At 37.2% G+C, this 19,160-nt stretch overlaps 1 protein-coding gene across 1 annotated transcript in view; it reads right to left on the reverse strand.

The window, feature by feature from the left end:
- Nucleotides 1–15,466, reverse strand: part of RIT2 (Ras-like without CAAX 2) — a 292,935-nt gene extending 277,469 nt beyond the window's left edge. Inside the window, exon 1 of the mRNA XM_004683869.2 lies at nt 15,071–15,466. Within this exon, the coding sequence (XP_004683926.1) occupies nt 15,071–15,173 (103 nt within the window). The 5' untranslated portion in view covers nt 15,174–15,466. The remainder of the gene's footprint in view (nt 1–15,070) is intronic.
- Between the last annotated feature and the right edge of the window lie 3,694 nt (nt 15,467–19,160).

A 19,160-nucleotide genomic window follows, 5' to 3' on the forward strand; every position in this document is an offset into this window, starting at 1 on the left:
TTTTTTTTCCTATCTACCCCACAGTCAAAGAAACAGTTGTTAAAAGTAGGGAAGTAAGTAAGAAATGCTTTTTCTAGGAGTAAGAGGAAAAGATAGACATCTCAACACTGAAGAAAATACAGCAAGAAGTCTTCAGCCTGAAAAAGATTTTGGATAAAATATGAAAGAAAAATAACATTTTTATCAATAATAACAGTAGCTAGTACTGAGAGAAAATTGTAGTAGTAAGACAACTTTTTCTTTGTTCCTCACTAAGTTATTAGAAACCTAAGTTATTCATTAATTCATTACAAGATCACTGCATTATTATCCTCGTTTGATAGAGAAGGAACTGAGATTTAGAAAGGCTGATTATCATGACCAAGATCACATCATTGCTAAGTAAATAGCCCAGATCTTGATTGTTAGTAGCAGAATCTCAAACAGTACCTGTAAGCAACTCAGACACATCCTTAGGTGGAAGAATGATCATGTGAGATGAAACAGAGCAACAGAAAGGTGACATCTGGACTACATACATGCTGTTGATATAGGACTGTGACAGATAATATTAAACAGAGAACAGGAGGGGGTGAAGGATTTCTAATTTTCTACTTTGGCTCAGTGTAAGTCACATAAGGCAAATTGATGTGGGAAAGACAAGCAGGAAAGTGCACACCAACAAAATCAGCTTTAAAGCTTTAGCCATTGTAATTTCCCAATTTGTCTTTCTAATGTATTCTCCAGATTTCTGAAGTTGATGATAGGAGCTAATACAAAGCTGTGTTTCTAGTACCCAAAATGATGGCTAGAAAGCAAGAGTTGAATATAAATATGTTGCATATTAATTGAATTAGTGGTTTGGCTCAAAATCTTCTTAATAAAGGACAATTTCCAAGATTATTATGATCTATAGATAAAATTTAATTTTCTCTTTCTTTGGAATATATAAATGTAAATTTGCATTTTTATCTTAACCTGTTAATATTTCCCTTTTTTATTCAACTTCAAGTATCAGCTTTTTATTCATAAAAAGAAGAGCAACTTCAAAAATTAATCAAATACCTTCAACAAGTAAGATACTGATTCATTTGGATTTAACCTTCACATCAGACCTGCCGTACAAGTTCTGTTTGAAAAGGTCTCAACATCAACTCAGTGTAAGCATTCAGTGATCATAAAATGTACTGATGTTTTGTCTCTACAATATTATGTATTATGTACTATCTCTTATTAGGTAAGATTAAAAAATAAATTACTGTGTTACTTTGTGTCAAAATATGTCTATATAATAATCCCTTTTTAGTCAATGTCATAGCCATCCTTCCAATTGCATAAAGGAATAACCCTCTGCTTTGAGTATTGCTTTCAAAATATGTCTAGCATTTTATCACTTATCATTCCTCAGCTACCACCCTGAGTCCTACAATACACTCAAAAGGGTGAGTTTTTTTTTTTTTTGGTATACTTTAGAGATAAGGAAATTGATGTGCCTCAATTTAGATAACTGTATCTCATTTATCCACTAGGAGCTTGGAAGAACAAAAGATTCAGGATGGAGAAAACCAAGAAAAACCAACAACTGAATAAATGATTAACTAGAAAAAAATAGGTTCTTCTTTACAGAAAAACTAGAGAGAGAGAAATGGAATATATGGAGAAATTGTAAAAAGAGTATTTCAAAAAAATAGGAAATAAGAATAGACTCATTGAAACAGTAGCAGTAAAGCAATACTTGAAAGAGAGAGAGCTAAGTAGATTTCAGAAAAAAAAGTATTCTTGGATTCGTTTTCACATATATACATATACATATATGTTGAATCCACAAATTTAACCATAAAAAATAGACTACTCATTCAGACAGCATAAGTGGACTTCAAGACCATGATGTGTAGTGAAATAAGACAGATAGAGAAAGAATCAAAATGTATTATCTCACTAATTTGTGAAAGCTGGAAAGATTAAAAGGAACACTCTGGGGGCTGTAGGGAAGATATAGCAGCATGGAGAAGAGTTAGGGCAACCTTGCCCTACAGGAATACACTTCCTTGGCCAAGTGAGCCAAGGTGGTAGGAGTTGAGTTTTAGGAAAAGACTACCTCAGGACACAGGTTAATGATAGACCCAAACAAGTGTGCTTATGATTTGGATGTGGAAGTATGAGAAGGAGGAGCAACAGCTCATGTCATGGTTTTGGGTCTGAACAGGAGAAGGCAGAGGTACCATCAAATGGCATGAGGGAGGCAGTAAGTAAAAGAAGTTGGGAAGAAGTCCAGTAGTTTAGTTTTGGCCATTTTCAGTTGGAAAATGTTGGCTATTTAAGTGGTGTATCAAGTAGAGAGCTGAATACATAATTGTTGTTTCAGCAGGAAGTCTAAACTGGAAATAGAACATTTTAGCACTCCATAAGTCATTTCTTTTGTGAAATGCAGCATAATTTAAGAAGCACAAAATAAAATTTTGCAATTCTATGGTTTATCACAAAGTGAACACTCATACTATTACCAGCCGTACTACAAGAACATTTCCCAAGCTAGACAGTGTCCACCATGGCCTCCCTTACTCAACAGATAGTAAATATCCCACTTGTATTCCTTCCTTTGATGTGTGTGTGCTCACTGTATTATATATTAATCAGTTCTCATTCAGTCATACTGAGGAACATTTAGTCTGAAAATCTGGAGATGTTAGTAATAATGATGCCATGAACAGAACACTTTGGTCATTCCTCTTTGTCCACACACATATGACTTTTGTTTGATATATACAATTAGGAATATAATTACTAAATCATACAATTAACTATTGTATTTTTTTCAACTTAGTACATGGTGACAAATAAGTGTCCATATTAATTGCATTTATTTATACTCCTGCTATTTCCTAGTTCACATTTGAGACTATTACCTTAATTTTAATAAGATCTCATTATGATTTTAATCCAGATATTAATTTGATCTAAGTATATTAAGATATATAAACATTTTATCTATAAAATATCTATAAGTATAGAAATTAAAGATAAGGTGAGACTCAAGGAATACATTTTGGATCCTCCAATATTAAGATAAGGAAGAGAAAAAGCCAGCAAAGTCACTTGCCTTGTAAGTGGCAACCTGAATTTCAATGCATGTCTATCCATCTTCAAAGTCCATGCTGTTTCAAGCATGCTGGGCAGTCTCAGAATTATATTCAAGGAAAATGCAAATAAGCTTCAGAGAAGCAGATAACTTGTGTGCTTGTCACGGGAGAATAGTCTATGTAAAAATGTTTTCATTCGCTTTTCTGCAATGAAGTAGGTGGGAGATAACTTTTTTAAGGGCAAGGATGTATTAAAAGCTTTTGTGATGGTGTCTAAAGAAATATTGAGAGCTGATATTAGATTGACTAAACTCTTTTGATATAACCAAGCAAGTAGAAATGAGTGAGTAGTTAAACAAAAGGGTAAAAGATAGGAAAGGCTTTTACTACTAGCAAAAAAAAAAAAAAAAAAAGTTTTCCCTTAATAATGCAAGGTTTTTTGTTTTTGTTTTTGTTTTACTTATGAAATTGTTCTTGCCTTCCTGATTTTAGAGCTTCCTGAAATCGGAAAGTAGTATGATGCTTGGCTATAATCTGGCCCTGTGATTATCTGTTATGCTCTGGGATCCCTCCTTTCTTTCATTTTATATCATAGCCCAGGGTGGTTTCCACACACATTGGAAAAATAGGTGGTTATTTGTAGTTGCTTCAAAATTTGGAGTCACACCATAGTCTATTTTCTCAGTATTAACCAACAGTTGTTCAATGTTATCCCATGTGCATTTTAAACTCAAAATCATAGGAATACGCAAAGTGCTATAGGCTTAGATTCTCCAATTTTTCCCACCTTCACCTGCTCTGATGTCCAGTGGAAATGCCTTAGGAAACCAACCATGGGCAGTTTGTAATGTCTTATGTATTTAGTTGCCAGTGGTCCCTGTCCTTCGGCTTGCAAGGAACACACACTACTTCTGGTTCTGTAAGACCGGGCAGGTTCTGGCAACTTGTAATATGGCATTTGTACCTCCCTTGTTCTTATCTATCCACCAAGTCTGGGTCCACAAATCACTTTGGCCTATTTATGTCACTGAGCATCCTAAACATGAAATAGACAGGCTTAGTAATCTTCAATTTGCTGTCATAAAAACATCACTTGTCCTGGTCTAAATCTAGACTCCCCTGATACTCTGGGCTCACTTACCTGTCACTTTGCTATTGGTGCCAGTTTCTCTCTATCATTATTCTTTTTATCACAAAATTTTAGAGTATTGCTGAACTAATTTTAATCCATTAAGTGTGGGGTCTTAGATTCTGCATTTTCTCAAAGATGAAAAAGAAATTAAATGCATAAATATGTTTGAAAAGCTATAACTAAAAGTTTTATGGGAGAGAAAAGACTATAAAATCTGCTTTCTACTTTCCAAGATTTTGAAATTAAGATGGGGTGATAAGAAATATATATAACAGAACCAAGGTAAATAAAAATGAAATATTTAAATAACATTTTAAGACAACAAATAAGATGCTAGCTGAACCTGTGTAATTGTGAATAGTAATGAAATTGACAATAGAAATAATCTTAAATTTTATGGAGGAGAAAATATGTTAGGCTGAAGGAAACCAGGAAGATATTTGGAGAGGAAATAATTGTGCAGATTCTGGAAGAGCAGATTAAACTGGACCAACTGACAAGAAGGAGGGAAAAGCTTAAGTTGAAATGATTATGTGAGTAATACAGGGAAAAGGTCTCAATTATTTTTTTTGGGAGGGGGTCTGAAAGTAGAATAATTTGGCTAAGCAATAGGTAACAGTAATGGGAGGCTATTTCCAATAGTTAGAGGCCTTTTTAGATTAGGACAAAGCTCACACTCAGGGAGTAGAGAGAGAAATACACACAGAGAGAGAGAACAATATTGAGACATGTGTGTGGCAGTCCCCCAAGTAATGTCACACTGGGGTCCACAGAGAATAACATCACTGCTGCCCTTTGGGCTTTGTAACCTGTCTGAATCCTCCTCTTAGACTTCATTGGATCCAATACCAAGTTCTTGACTCTGTTTCAATCCCTCACTGACCCCTGCTGGCTCCTGACATTTGTCCCAAATCTCTGCCGTCTGTACCATCCTACACAGCAGTCCTGGATCTGAACTGCCCAGCCTTGGCAAGACCTCCTGGATGCCTCACTGACAGACAACCCCATGCATGGTGGGCATTAGGGGTCCTGTGGGCTTTGGATGTCAGCCAGCTGACAGCAGGCAAGTCAAGGAAGACTTCTGAGCAGGGGAGAGCAGTAAAATGGAATCTCAGAAGAATCCACTAGAATGTTATGGAAACTTGTGAGGGCATAGAGGGTTAAATGATGTCAGGGCTGATTATCTGAAGTCTCTGTAATTACTGTTTAATATGGCTATTTCAATTTAAATGTAACAAAGCTGCTAGTGTGAAAAACAAAGGGACATCTTATTATTCAAAATTTAGTATAACAAAATATATTGGAGAAATTAAATTTTAGTTCAGATTCAAGCACAAGCATGTTCTGTGATATACTGAAGCCCTTCTAAGCAGACCCTTTTTAGCTTCCTATAGCAAGTCAAGTGATTATCCGTAAATCCTTTCTCTATTAGATAGTGGTTTGGAAGTGTGTGTGTGTGTGTGTGTGTGTGTGTGTGTGTGTGAGAAAGAGAGAGATCTTTCAATTAGGATGAATAAAGGGGTTGTTTGCTAGAGTAACTAGCAAATCACCATTATTATTGTCACTGAAATTACCACTCAAGAGATTAAATCTAAAACTAATCAATATAAGGATGCAGAGAGCCAGAGTAGGCATAGAGCAGAGAGATATACAATGACACTTTTATAGTATTCAACCCAAATCATTTTATTTGGACCCTTCAGAAAGTTCACCCAGTACTACCCACACCCATGCTTCAAAGACAAAATTCTTAGGTGTAAATGGAGGGAGGAGGAAGGAAAGAAGGGAGAAGAGAAGGGAGGGAGGGAGGAAAGAAAGGAAGGGAGGGTGACTATAATTGGTATTTTCTATTTGGTATTTTTCTAGTGGCATCTATATAGCATGTCTCTTAGGTAGTTTTAATTAATGCTATTTTTATAATGAGGGGAAGACAAACCCAAGAGTTTAAGTGACCTATGCAAGGTCAAATGCTGTTAAAGACAATAACTGAAAACAAATTTATCTATTTATGTACAAGTATCAGTCAGTACTTAGCATATGAAAACTTTGTTATAAATACTCCATGAGAATTAGTCATTGTAATGTTACCCTTATTTTACAGTTGAAAAATGACAAGACTAGATTTCTGAGGATGCTCAAGCCTCCAGGTCACATTATTCTGCCTTAATTTCCATGCTAAGGCCTCATCTTGCAGATCAAGGGCAGATCAAGGACACAGGGGGATGAGCAGCTTAGCTAGCAGTAATCCAGAGCACGGGTACAGTGGTGGCTAAGTCCTGCATAACACAACAGGTTTGGGTTCCTGAGTAAATTACACACCGTTGTCAAGCCTCACTTATTCCATCATAAGTCAAGGACAATAGTCTCTACACCGAAGCTACAGCATTTTGTGAGACATGTTTGTTTCTTATTTTTAAAGCACAGTTAGAGGAACTACGGCTCTATAAACTGCCAAGGGTTTTCTTACTCGTTCCCTAAGCAAATGCCCAACAATGTTGTCTTATCCAGACCTCACAACGTTCCTAACTAGTTAAAACTCCTTGTCTGGCGATCCATTGTGAGACCATGTATTTTCTATACAACCTCATCCTAGTTTCAAATATTTTTTCTCCTGACTGGGACTCCAAACTTTGTCTATACCATGACTCCTCTCACATCATAACCCCCCAAAAGAGGCTTTCCTCCTCAACGTTCCCTCCTTCACACACACTACAGAGAGAACCTGGCACTACTGCTTCCCTTCGATACACTTGGCAGTGGGAGGATGCTAACGTGCCTGACAGTGTGAAGACCAAATGCAGCTTTATCTCAGTGTTGATGCAATGGGGTGGTGTGAGCTGAGCACAGTGATGGCAGACAGAAAGGGAAGAAATGATGCTCTGGCACAATACCCATGGATGTCACTTAGCTGGTGCCTGTTGATGAACCAGAAGAACAGATGGCACTGCTCAGTGATGATCATCAAAGGGCTGAGGTTTATGAACAAAGCCTGACAGTCAGTTGAGTTGTTCACATTAGACTTTGCATGAGACAGCCGAATTAGTGATTAGACAGTTTTCTGTAGACACTTAGCACAACCTAGGACAGCTGCCCATCAGCATCTGCAGTCACAGCTTTATAACGCTGTGAAGACACCAGTTAGGGGCATCAGATTTTATGTTGGCTTATGAATGCCAACACAGGCTAGTGGAAAATCCCAGAAGTCAGGAGGTATGAATACTTAGCTGAGGGGCCCAGCTGCCATCACTCTCACCTCTAAGCCAGTTTCCATTGCTTTCTATATATCATGTGTGCATCTCTATCATCCTAAAGACACTGCAATGTCATTCTTCATGTGCACATCCCTTTTACCCACAGGACAGGACAGGAATTATTTCTAATTCCTAATTCTTGGTAGTAGTTTGTATGAAGCACACACACACACACACACTCACTCTATTAAATTAATGGAAGTGAAAGGTATTTTCCATTTGTGATCTGTATTTTCTGTCAATTACTGTGTAATATACTCACATACACACATTTACACATACGTAAAATATGTATAATAATATCAATATAATGCATATGTATATATGTATATATACACACATATAACAGAAACTGTTTATTAATTCACAGAAAATATTCTTCCTAATATATTTCAAAATTCCACCTGATATTCTCAGCACCCTGTATACTTTTGTCATAGCATGATCCAAAGGTTTCATAATTGCTTCCTCTGACTAGATTACTTGCCTTCAATTGGAGGTGATGGGAATGCTTTTCTGTGTGACTGAGGCCCCCAGGTACTCTGAGTGAATAGGAAAATAATCTTGTCTTTGGTGATGCCTTCATTGAAATGTTGGACCGGAATTTTCATGACCATCCACCCACCTATTAAGGGTAACATATCTTACCATGTGTGTAGAAAATTAAAAGTTGGTAACTATCGGCCCTCCCTGGTGCCACAGCGGGTTAGGGTGCTGCACTAAGAGGCATAAGCCACTTCCGCAAGAATTCGATCCCCGCCTGCCCCGGAGGTGACCTCTCCTGACCCGCCCGCTGCTCCCCTTAGCAGTGTTCTGCTCCTCACTCTGTCTCTGGTGAATCCTCTCAGCCTCCGCATCTCTGGCCTGTACCCCAGTTCTGTATGAATAAATAAATAAATCTTAAAAAAAAATGTTGGTAACTATGTTGATATACATGATGATATCTAATGTATAAAATAAAAGATACGCCTATGAAGATTCAACTGAAGTTAAAAACTCAGGTTTGTTACATCATCTCCTCAAGAATTGAAACAAAAACATTTGGGGTAGGAAAATAACTACTATAATCATTGAATATAGGCATACCTGTGGAGTCTAGTTCATCATTTAACTTTTCTGTGGGTCTCAATTTTATGCAGACACTGATGCCTACCTTACAAGTTCAAGGTAAGGAGTAAATGAGGAGCAGGTAAATGTGATGAATTATCCACCACTAGGCTACCACAGTAAAGTGTGAATTTAAGGAGCCCTTGAGTACATGGATAGTCAGGAACTAATGCAAGCTCATTCATCTCTGCTCTCTTATCTCAGATAAAGACATGAAGCTATATTAGATTTTTTCTTATCAATTTAAAATCTCTAAGACTATCATTTAGTCTCAGAAATTTATCAGTCAAGATGACTTTTACCTGACTCTTCTTTCAATCATTACTTGAGAGTAAATTTCAATTTACTTTTCTACTGAGCTTTATTTGGACCTCTTAGCTAATTCTTGCTGACAGCTCTGTGGTGAGTGATGAACTGCAGTGTAATTAGGGTGGTGACAATTAAGGGTGAGAGCAGAGGGCCCTTGAGTCCTGAATCTTTCATTTTCCCCATGTTTTTTTTTTTTTTTTCTCTTTTGCCTTTGCAATTCAGAGAGTTCAAATCACACTTGGTCATAAAGTGACAATTGTTCAGCTTCATTGGATCCAAAGTTCTGTTAATGAGGCAAATACAGAGCCTCAGGGATATGAATGATGCACTTGGTTGTTTGCCTTAATTTAATTCATCAGATAAAGGCTCCATTTTCTACCTGCTTATATCAATTTATTGCAGTTGAAGAAATTGGTCTTGTACTACTTTCTAAAGTTTACCTCAGAAAATATTATTATTGTTTTCATTTCATAAAATCCTGCTACACAAAATTCTGAATGTATAAGACAAACAAAACACAGAAGGGTGTGGAACAAAGTATATTTACTTATCTCCCCCTTCCCAAAAAATTCACAATGATACATTCTAATAAATTCTGAGTTCCCTATGACAGTTTTTAAGCAAATCTCTAGAGAAATTTACCCCAACTGCCCAAAAGACACAAATTTATCAAGCAAAAGTCTTTCACAAAAACTCATTACCCCACATTAATTTTTGCCTTTCAAACCTCCATTCTCATTAGATTCTCTTCCTCTCTAGGCCCAACTCTCCCTACATCTTTCCTTCTTAACCTTAAGAACCCCTACAAATGTTTTAATACGTAATGTAAATGTCATCTCCACTGGGATGCCTTCTTAACTTTCCATGAAGACCAGCCACTCCTGAGATTCCTCATCTTTTATGTCAGAGGCCAAACAAAAATAGCATTTCATACTTTAAGCCTCATTTTCGCATGAGACAGTGCACTCCCAGAGAGCAAGGGTCCTGTCTGGAATTGTTGTGAAGAATTCCTCAGGCCTCCTTGGAGGTACTAGGTGTTATGTCTCAGCATTAAGCAGCTATTCACAGTCAGTGTGGCCTGAGTTCAATCCCTGGCCAGGGAGCTGACCCACAATGACCAGCAGACCTCTCTAGTCTCACCCACTGCTCCCCTCAGCACTGTATTTTAGTCAATCTGCCTGTTCTGTTCCCCACTCTGGTGAATCTCCTCAACCCTACACACACACACACACACACACACACGCACACACACACTCTGGACTGTACTCTAGATCTTGTGCCCATAAATATTTTTAAAAAAGAATAAAACCCTCACAGCCCTCCCCAAATACTAGCAAATATTTCACAAATATTTCACACTTGAAGATTTATTTAAGATATAATTTCATCCAGGTAATTCTGAGATGTGTCATAGAGACTAGACATCAACATGTAGATCTCATTTCATATATTGATACTTTCTCTTATTTTTTTTTATGACATCTGCTGAAAAAACAGTAATTAGAAAATTTGAGTTCCTTTACTAGCCATTACTACTGTTACTAGTGAACAAATCACAACATTCTGTGCCTCAGATACCTCATCTGAACATTAGGAATAGACGACTACTCTCTTCCTTAAATTATTTTCTTCCCTCAATTGAGATAATAAAACAGAGTAGTCATAATGTAGACTGGAAAATAAAATCATATCGTTATTGGGTAAGGAGTGCTACATAATAATTTGAGTCTGCATTAGGAGAAGCTGAATGGATGCAAGGAAAGGAAGCAAACACTAAACTTGTTCAGTCAGTGAGGAACTGGCTTTAGCTACCAAATCATAAAGACACAGGAATTTTAATATTCAAAACAGTTAAGTATATTGTTCAGGAGACTTTAAACTCTTAAACCATAACTAAGATTTTGATTTTTACTCTTTTAATGATCAAGGGGCAAGGATGCTAAACATTAGAACAAAGAGATAGCAGGCTAAGATTCTGAGTTAGTTACATGAAATTTTATTGGATAATTTTTCTAACTTACCTGTGTAAAACTTTGTGTATAGTAGAAAGACAATTCAAACAGGGTCAGGAGGGCTAAATTCTAGACGTGACTCTGCCACGACTCTGTATGAATTCAACTTTCCAGGCCTCAGTTTCTCCATCTCTCAAATAGACTGGGGGGCCTTCTTGTTTATACTGTTTTCTCAGTACCAATCATATTCTTGCATAATATTAGATATAAATTTAACTACATAAACATATGTGTTCACTTACATAAATACTACATGCCATGCTTAATTACATTACTTTAAAGATTTTATAAAGGCCTACATGTTTAAATGAGCACCTTAGTCTACTTAGAAGCTGAAATTTCTTCTAAATAAATCATTCTAGAGGTAGAGAATGCATTTTCCAATTCGCTTACTTTCTCCTTAACAGTGAGTGGTAGAGTTTTTTGCTCTTTCTCACCAGGATGTTAAATTAATATAATAGTTATATAAAACCCCACAAAACTCTATAAATTATTACCCTAGACCTGGTAGAAATTGTTTCCCTGGGTCTCCATTTTTTCTATCTGTAAAATGGCAACATCTGATCAACCTGTGTAAGGCCTGAATACAAGCATGAAAATCACAGAGCCCATACCTGCACATAGTTTCACCTCTGTAGGAAGTAGTAGAGGATCCAGACATAGTATATGCTCAAAGCCAGATTGATTATTTGCAGTCTGAAATTTCTCACACACATTAAATTTACTCTCCTGTGCATTTAAACTTGTGAGAATTCCAACTAGAGTGAAGTAGCAAATCCTTTCAAAATGTCCTACACACAGAAGTATGGCATATACTACTTCTTAGTAGTACTTCTTTGATATTTACTTCTTAGTAAGTATCAAATATCTCCAAGATTCTGTTCATTTGAAAATTATGGTTCCAGTACATTGAGTTTCTCATTCATGTTTGAGGCTGACTCAGAATGACTCAGAATGAGAAACAGATGATAGCTTGGTAGGACTTCTGTAGTATCTTCAGAACAATGGACTTGTACCCTGGAAGTCCCTCTACTGTAATTAATTTGTCCAATCTTTCCATACATGCCACTGGGATTGTGGAAGAAAAGTAAATTGTACCTCTATTGAGTCAGATAACTAGAAAAACAAGTGGCTTTGTTACAGGGTACCCCAATGTGATTGGGTTGCCTGTCTGTGGGTCTTCACCGCGCGCTTACCATGCAATCGTATTATGGACACACTCAAAAAGGTTAAATCATGGATTTATTTATAAGGAGAAAGGTAAAGGAATAACCCAGGGAAAGAGGGAGAGAAACACAAGTTAACTAGAATGTCCTACCAGTTCTGCTGACTTGGACTGCACCCGCACGCTGAAAACTGATTGAGAGCCAAAATGATCAGCCGTGAACCACCAGGTAAACCTCCCCCCCCAGAGCCCACATGTCCGGTTTTATCTCAACCTGGCTGCTCAGCTCCGCCCTCACGTCCCAGCATGCTTCTCCTTGGTATTGATGGGATTTGGAATTCCAGTATCTGGAGTGGGGGCGGAGTCCATGAAACCTGTACCTGTTACAGCTTTTTGATTTTTTTTTTTAATATTTTAGTGCCAACTTTTTTTCTTTCTTTCTTTCTTTCTTTCTTTCTTTCTTTTTTAAGATTTATTTATTTGTGCATACAGAATGGGGTACAGGCCAGAGACTCAGGGGTGGTGAGAGGCTTCACCAGAGACAGAGTGGGGAGCAGAACAGGCAGATCGACTAAGTACACTGCTGAGGGGAGCAGCGGGCGGGTCAGGAGAGGTCTGCCACACCATGTGGTCACCTCCAGGGCAGGCGGGAATCGAACTCATGCGGAAGTGGCTTCAGTTTCCCAGTGCTGTGCTTTAACCTGCTGCACCACCAGGGAGGGCCCACAAACATTTCAATTTTCAATCTTCCAGTCTTACTATTGGAAATCCTTACTATTTGAAACCAATGTTCAAACATTCATTAACTTACAATAAATGAATCATTGAGGCTAAAAGATAAATGATTATGTTGCTCTGAGTCCAAACATCTAGCCATGAGAATATTCCCAGGCCTGAAATTGTGGGATGAATAATATTTTGTTTGAGCTAACAGCCAAATATTTACAAAACCAGTAAACTCAATTATTTACCCTCTTTTATTCTCAACCACCTCTGAGGTAAGTTGACTACTCTTGTCTTTATCACACTGGAAAGGTTTTTCCAGAGTAATTATGAACCATCTTCCCTGGTTCATAAAGTGAAAATAACCCTGGTCATTCAATAGGACATTCTGGATGCCACAAATTTCTAGTTATTAGAACGGTAACAATGATCAATCAGTAGAAATAGTACACAGGGGTGATCCAAACAGAAGCCTGTCACCTGGAGGACAGGTCTATTGCTGAAGGATGTACCTGGTCAACATTTCATTTTTATAGATTCAATTTCCATAGAATAAGTAACTAAAACCAAGTCACTGTACTTCCCTATCGCTCAAGTTCTGAGTGAAATAAGAAGATCCCATGACAACACCCAAAAGCAACAACTGGCACATTTTGGGACCATTACCCCATCTTTCTGACCTCACAAACTGCTGATTACCCTTCTGCCTTTTTCTTAGACCTTTTTCTAGCTTGGAGATATTTTGCCTCTCATGCTGTTTTTTTCTTTCTCATTGTGTCTGACTAACTCTGACTCTATTCTTTCAAAGCTCAGTTTTATTTGATGTGGATCTTCTCTTTATCCTTCCTCTTTCTGTCCCTAATGCTTACTTAGTTTGATTCTTTCCCCTTCAAACGTTTACATTTTCCAAAAACAAAAAAAGTTTCAAAAATTTTCATTCATTCAAGGTTACAAAGGTTTTCATTTTCATATTTCTTTCCTGGGGCAGTTGACTAATTTTCCTGTTTGACAAGCATTTAGTTATTGACCATATCCAGACTTACCAATTTCATTTTATTTTAATAGGAATTTGTTTTGTTTGGTTTTATTTTCTGTGTTTTATTTTTCTGGTAGGGCAGGGCAGCTCTGTTGGGGGTATTCAATTTTATGTCTCCAGCAATCCTTCTAATCACTTTATCTTTGCTGCACAATAAAGTCACTTTTCCCTTTCCTTTATGGGCCAAGTTTCTTATCACTGTGTACTCATCCAAAAATTTATTAGTTATTTTTTTTATTGGATTTGTATGTCAAGAATGTTGGCCTCAACTTTTAATCTTTGTCAAGCACTGGCACTATTGAATTGTTTTGATTTTTCTTGCCTATGCTAATTCTAACATTTATTCCAGCTTTTGGCAGCCCCAACTGGGTATCTTTCAGTTCATATGAAGTTATATTTATCTATTTCCTAATTATGTATCTAGCCCCAAGTTATCAAACTTTAATCAGTATCAAGCACTGCTACATCTTTTTTTAATTTGTTATACTTGTCTTTTTAAACCCCTCAAGAATTCCAGAAATTGATAATTTATCTTTTTTATGCATCAAAACAAATTTGCTAGACTTTACCTCTAGTACACCATGTTCTTTTATTTTTATAGTTTCCTCTTAATGTAACTCATCACAAAATTAAGTTTGATCACCTCTCAAAAGTCCCATAACAAATACCTGGCTTAAACAGCTCTCACTTCCAAAAACCAACTTTCCTCTTGGCATTCAAAGCCCATACATACTGTGTTAGGTCACAGACAAGCAAAAGAAGACAGGAAGCTTCTGCTCAAAGTAACAAACACAACAATCAGCGGTGATAATCCTGCCTGTGTGTTTGTTTGTAGATGCATGTTTCATTGAATATTCATACCACTTCTTTTCTTATGTGAATATCTTTGAGAATAAGAACTTGTTTTTCTCACACCGTGACTATTTCATAAATATGTTATTTTTAGGTCACACATTAAGATCAAATTTCACTCAGCATGAAACGAAAAGAATAAATGATCCTCTTAAAGTTCTATATATTATCACTGGCTGTCTCCCCATTCCCCTGACTCATCAGCATTGCTCTCACAATCCTTGCACTTTTAAACATCTTAACATCCTGCCAGACTTGGTATTTAACTGCTGCAGCTAGCTAGCCTCTGAGGGTGTCATATCATCATCATCACCATCATCATCATCATCATCATGATTACCATCATCATCATCATATCATTTTACCCTATAGAGCTGCCTCTATAGCAGTCCCTCCTTCCCCAGCATTTGGTATTGAAACTTACCGCTTTTACCAACTCCCCCTGCTCCCAGCATTACCACCTTGTACTCTCTGGACCCGCCTGATGCGCTGCTGGGGGAGCAGCTGGCTTCGCTTTCTACCTCCATCTTACCCGAGGGACCGGAGGAGGAAAAAAGAAGAAAAAAGTCGCCCGTATCAGGGGCTTGCTCAGATATTAAGCAACTCTAAAACTGTGTCAAAAGAAAGGTTTTTTTTTTGTACGAGGTAAGAACCATCAGCGTCGGGCTGGCTGCTGGTCCTCTGCTCCAGCGGGTCTCATAGCAACCACTTCAATTGCTTCCAATAAAAATCTGGCTTTTACATCCTCCCCCCCTTCCGTTCCTTCACTCTTTCATGTCTCCCGTGATTTCTCTCATTCTCTCTCTCTCTCTCTCTCTCTCTGACCCTTTCTGCCTCTGTTTTTAATTCTTTCCCTTCTGTTTCTTTTCCAGCTCCCTTCCGCACATTCTTTCACCTTTCTCCTCCCTGTCCCCTGCACAATCGCAGTTGTCAGAGGCACACAGATTTGGCTACCTTCCAGACTGCACTGCTAGAATGGAGTGAATCTGAGACTTAGTGGAAGACGCTGTTTTGTGCCTCACAGGCTGACTTCTGTGGCTACATCTACAAAGACACTATTTTCTTTTAATCAGAGTCAATTCATTAAGAAAGATGTCTGTTGCTTATCTCCTTGCTTTTTATAACCACCCTCTTACACAGTTCTTCTGGGGTAAAAAGGATGCTACCAATTTAGAAGAAAAAAGCAAACACTAATTCAGGTGTCTCCGGATGGGTCTTTAGTGGGGCTGAAATAATAGCTGGCTAGTGGGAATTGTCTGGGCTTACTTGACAGTTGAAATTCTAATAGAGGTATTGGAATTAAGTCATTTTCATGTTTGGACATGGATCACTCTTGTTTACACAACATCCTAAATACACGGAAACATCCTAAAAATAATTAGAAACATCCTAAAATACACGGATCCTGAGATGCATGAAACAAACACTTTATTAATTTCTTTTCTGACAATTATGGTAGCACTTAAAATCATGAATACCACTGTTTTTTCAAATATTTAAAAATCCTAATTCTTATTTGAATCTTTTGAAAGCTTTGAGGGCTTCTTCTTCTTCTTCTTCTTCTTCTTCTTCTTCTTTTTTTTTTTGAGAACTTCTAACCATGTAAGTTTTAGCATGCTTTCAATAATTTTTCATTGGCATAGTCAGACCTGTCCTTGAGACATAATGATGATGTTCTCTGTATTTCGTTGTTGTCTATTTTCTGTTTCTGAAACTATATTATATTAGACACCTCTAAGTATTTTTGTGTATACATTGTCTAGATTTTAAACTCCTTTAGGAAAGGAACTATATTTAATCAGATTCTTGTGACACTGAAGAGTAGTATCACAGTCTGAAGTCTGAAGAAATGGTAGCCTCCTTGACCAAGTATTGGGCACAAAGTAGGTACTCAATACATTAGTGCTGGTAATTGGAAAGATAGTAAGTAATTATAGCCAAGAGAAAAGGTGCTGAAGCCTAATTGGTCTTGTGTTCCAACCTGGGCACAAGTCAACACTACTAGCAATATGAGCCTGGGTAAATTATTTCCTGTCTTTATGCCTCAGCTGCTTCATCTGTAAAATGGCTCATAAAAAAAAAAAAAAACTATTTTATTAACTTACTAAGTGGGTGTAATGTTTGTGTAATATTTAAAAACTCCCTAGTAAAATATAAGTACAATATAAATATATGGCATAAGATTTCTTATTACTTTGAACTAATGGTGTTGTCCAGCCCTCTGTTCACTCTGTTCATAAACAATCAACTGAAGAGATCATCCCTTCAAGTGTTTCCTAGACATATGTATATCTTCTTTGCTAAAAAGTAGTGTTCAAATCATTTATCTATTTTTATATCAAGGTATTTTTTCCTTATTATTCAGTTGAAGACTTTTCATATATTCTGGCCGTAAGCCTCTTACCATATATATGTTCTGTAAATATTTCCCCAATGTAGCTTTTTCTTAACTCTCTCTTAAAGAGCAGAAGTTTTATATTTTGTTGGAGTCTAATTTGTAATTTTTTTTTTCTTTTCCATATGATTCATCAGATTTGAAACAAAACCTTGGTCCATGATTCTATCTCCAAATCTCTTTTCATCTCTTTTACCTCTTCACTGCAACTTCACGCATGGTGATAACACTATCACCTTTCTCTGGGTAACTGCTAAGTTTAAAATAACACTAAACCTCATTTTCCCTCTGAACTTCAAAATTAATCTGTCTTCTGGAATTACCCATCAGAGACTGTGTTTGTATCTTAACTTCCGATCATCCAGAAAGACATCAAACATATCAACAAGAACCAATGCCAACACTGTTCGTTTTGTAGGGAGCATTACCTCCCTCCATGGCCGAACTGTAGCTCAGTTGCTTTACCATTTGATCTCCATGACTGAAATAGCTTCATAACTTATCCTCCCTAAGTACCTCCTCCCTAGACTTTTCCCCTTTCACACTGCTAAGTTGATCCTATACATCTATCTCAGGGAAATCCACCTAAAATGTCAACCTGACAGACCCTGCTGTACATATATTCATATATCCAGTGTCTGAATAATGTGACTCAATAGCTGAGAATGGCACATAGACATGCACAACATTGATTCCAGTCTCCTGACCGAACACTGGATAGGACAGAGGCAAGCAAAGTGGCTGACTACTAGCCTTTCCTCCAGCAAAATAATCATTTCCAAGTTGAACCTAATAAAAAATGGTAGCTATTATTCATTATAATTATTTTGAAATTGATTCACTGAAATATTATTCCTCACAGAAAAGACGTATGCAAGCGAAAGGATTTAGCTTCAAGGTCTTTCTGGGGTTTTATTCTACTTCTGCTGCAGTTATTCTTATGACCTTGAGCAAATCATTTACCCTTAGCTCTCTGTACCACCATCTGTTACTCTGTTATCCACATCAGACATTCTGATTTCGTGGTAAAAAACAAGAGTTGTCACGCCAGCTGTGACCTTGGTGTTATTGTTTATCTGGCACACTTACTTTAATATTATTGCTTGAGAGAAAAAAAAAACACGGAAAAAATCTTTAATAGCAAATAAATTAATGACTTACCAAATATCAATAGGCACTGTCAGAGAAAAAAAAATGTAAATTGGCTTTCTTTTCTTTTCTTTTCTTTTCTTTTCTTTTCTTTTCTAACTTCCTCAATATGGAGATAACATGTTTTTCTGCAAATATGGAAGAAAATATGAAACAGAACAATCTATAAAGTCCTCTTTGTCTACCTTCTCTTTAAAAGTCTATGTCATTCCCCTCTATTTCCTTGGGTGAATGGAAATGATAATGATAGTATCTGAGTATTCTGGTACTACTTATTTTCAGTTTTATTTAGTGAACTTTTGTGAATTTGCATGCCTTCTGGCTTGACTAGTGGGCTGAGTCTGAGGGGTGTGTTTGTATGTTTGTATGTGTGCACGCATGCTAGAGAGAAAAAGATCTTCCAGGTGTATAAGTGATTGGCTGGAATCTTTAAGCAACCAAAAGCATTACATGACAGATTGCTTTGCTCTCGAGAAAATTATTAAATGATTGAAGTTTGAGGTTTGCATTTTCTTCCTCTATGCTACCCTAACAGTTGCCATCATTGCTAAATGTCACATGAGTCCCTTTGAGTGCTCATCTCCTCTGAGTGAAAGCCCAGGTGTTCATGTTCATTCAGAGACACTCATCTCCCTGAACAGGATCCAAGTACTCTCCACCTCATCACTCTCTGATGCTGCTCACCTCTCCAGCCCTTCCTAGAGAAAAAAAAGGGGAAACTCACGGAACCACACAATTACATTAACTCTATGCAGATCTTTCTAAACTGTTTTAGGAACTGCTAAGGCCTCCAATCATAGTGACAATTCTATTGGGAAGTAGTTGGTGCCTGAGAGTGCTTTGCTACTTCTCAGTCACTGAGAGGTAAATTCCTATCTACACAGTTCTTCCCTCCATTACAACATTAGTTATATTTATTTCAATGATGTGTTTAAATCCCAGCTCCACCTTGCTGAACATGGTGACCTTG

Source organism: Condylura cristata, unplaced genomic scaffold, assembly GCF_000260355.1.
Source record: "Condylura cristata isolate star-nosed mole 26May11 unplaced genomic scaffold, ConCri1.0 scaffold00016, whole genome shotgun sequence".
NCBI lineage: Eukaryota > Metazoa > Chordata > Mammalia > Eulipotyphla > Talpidae > Condylura > Condylura cristata.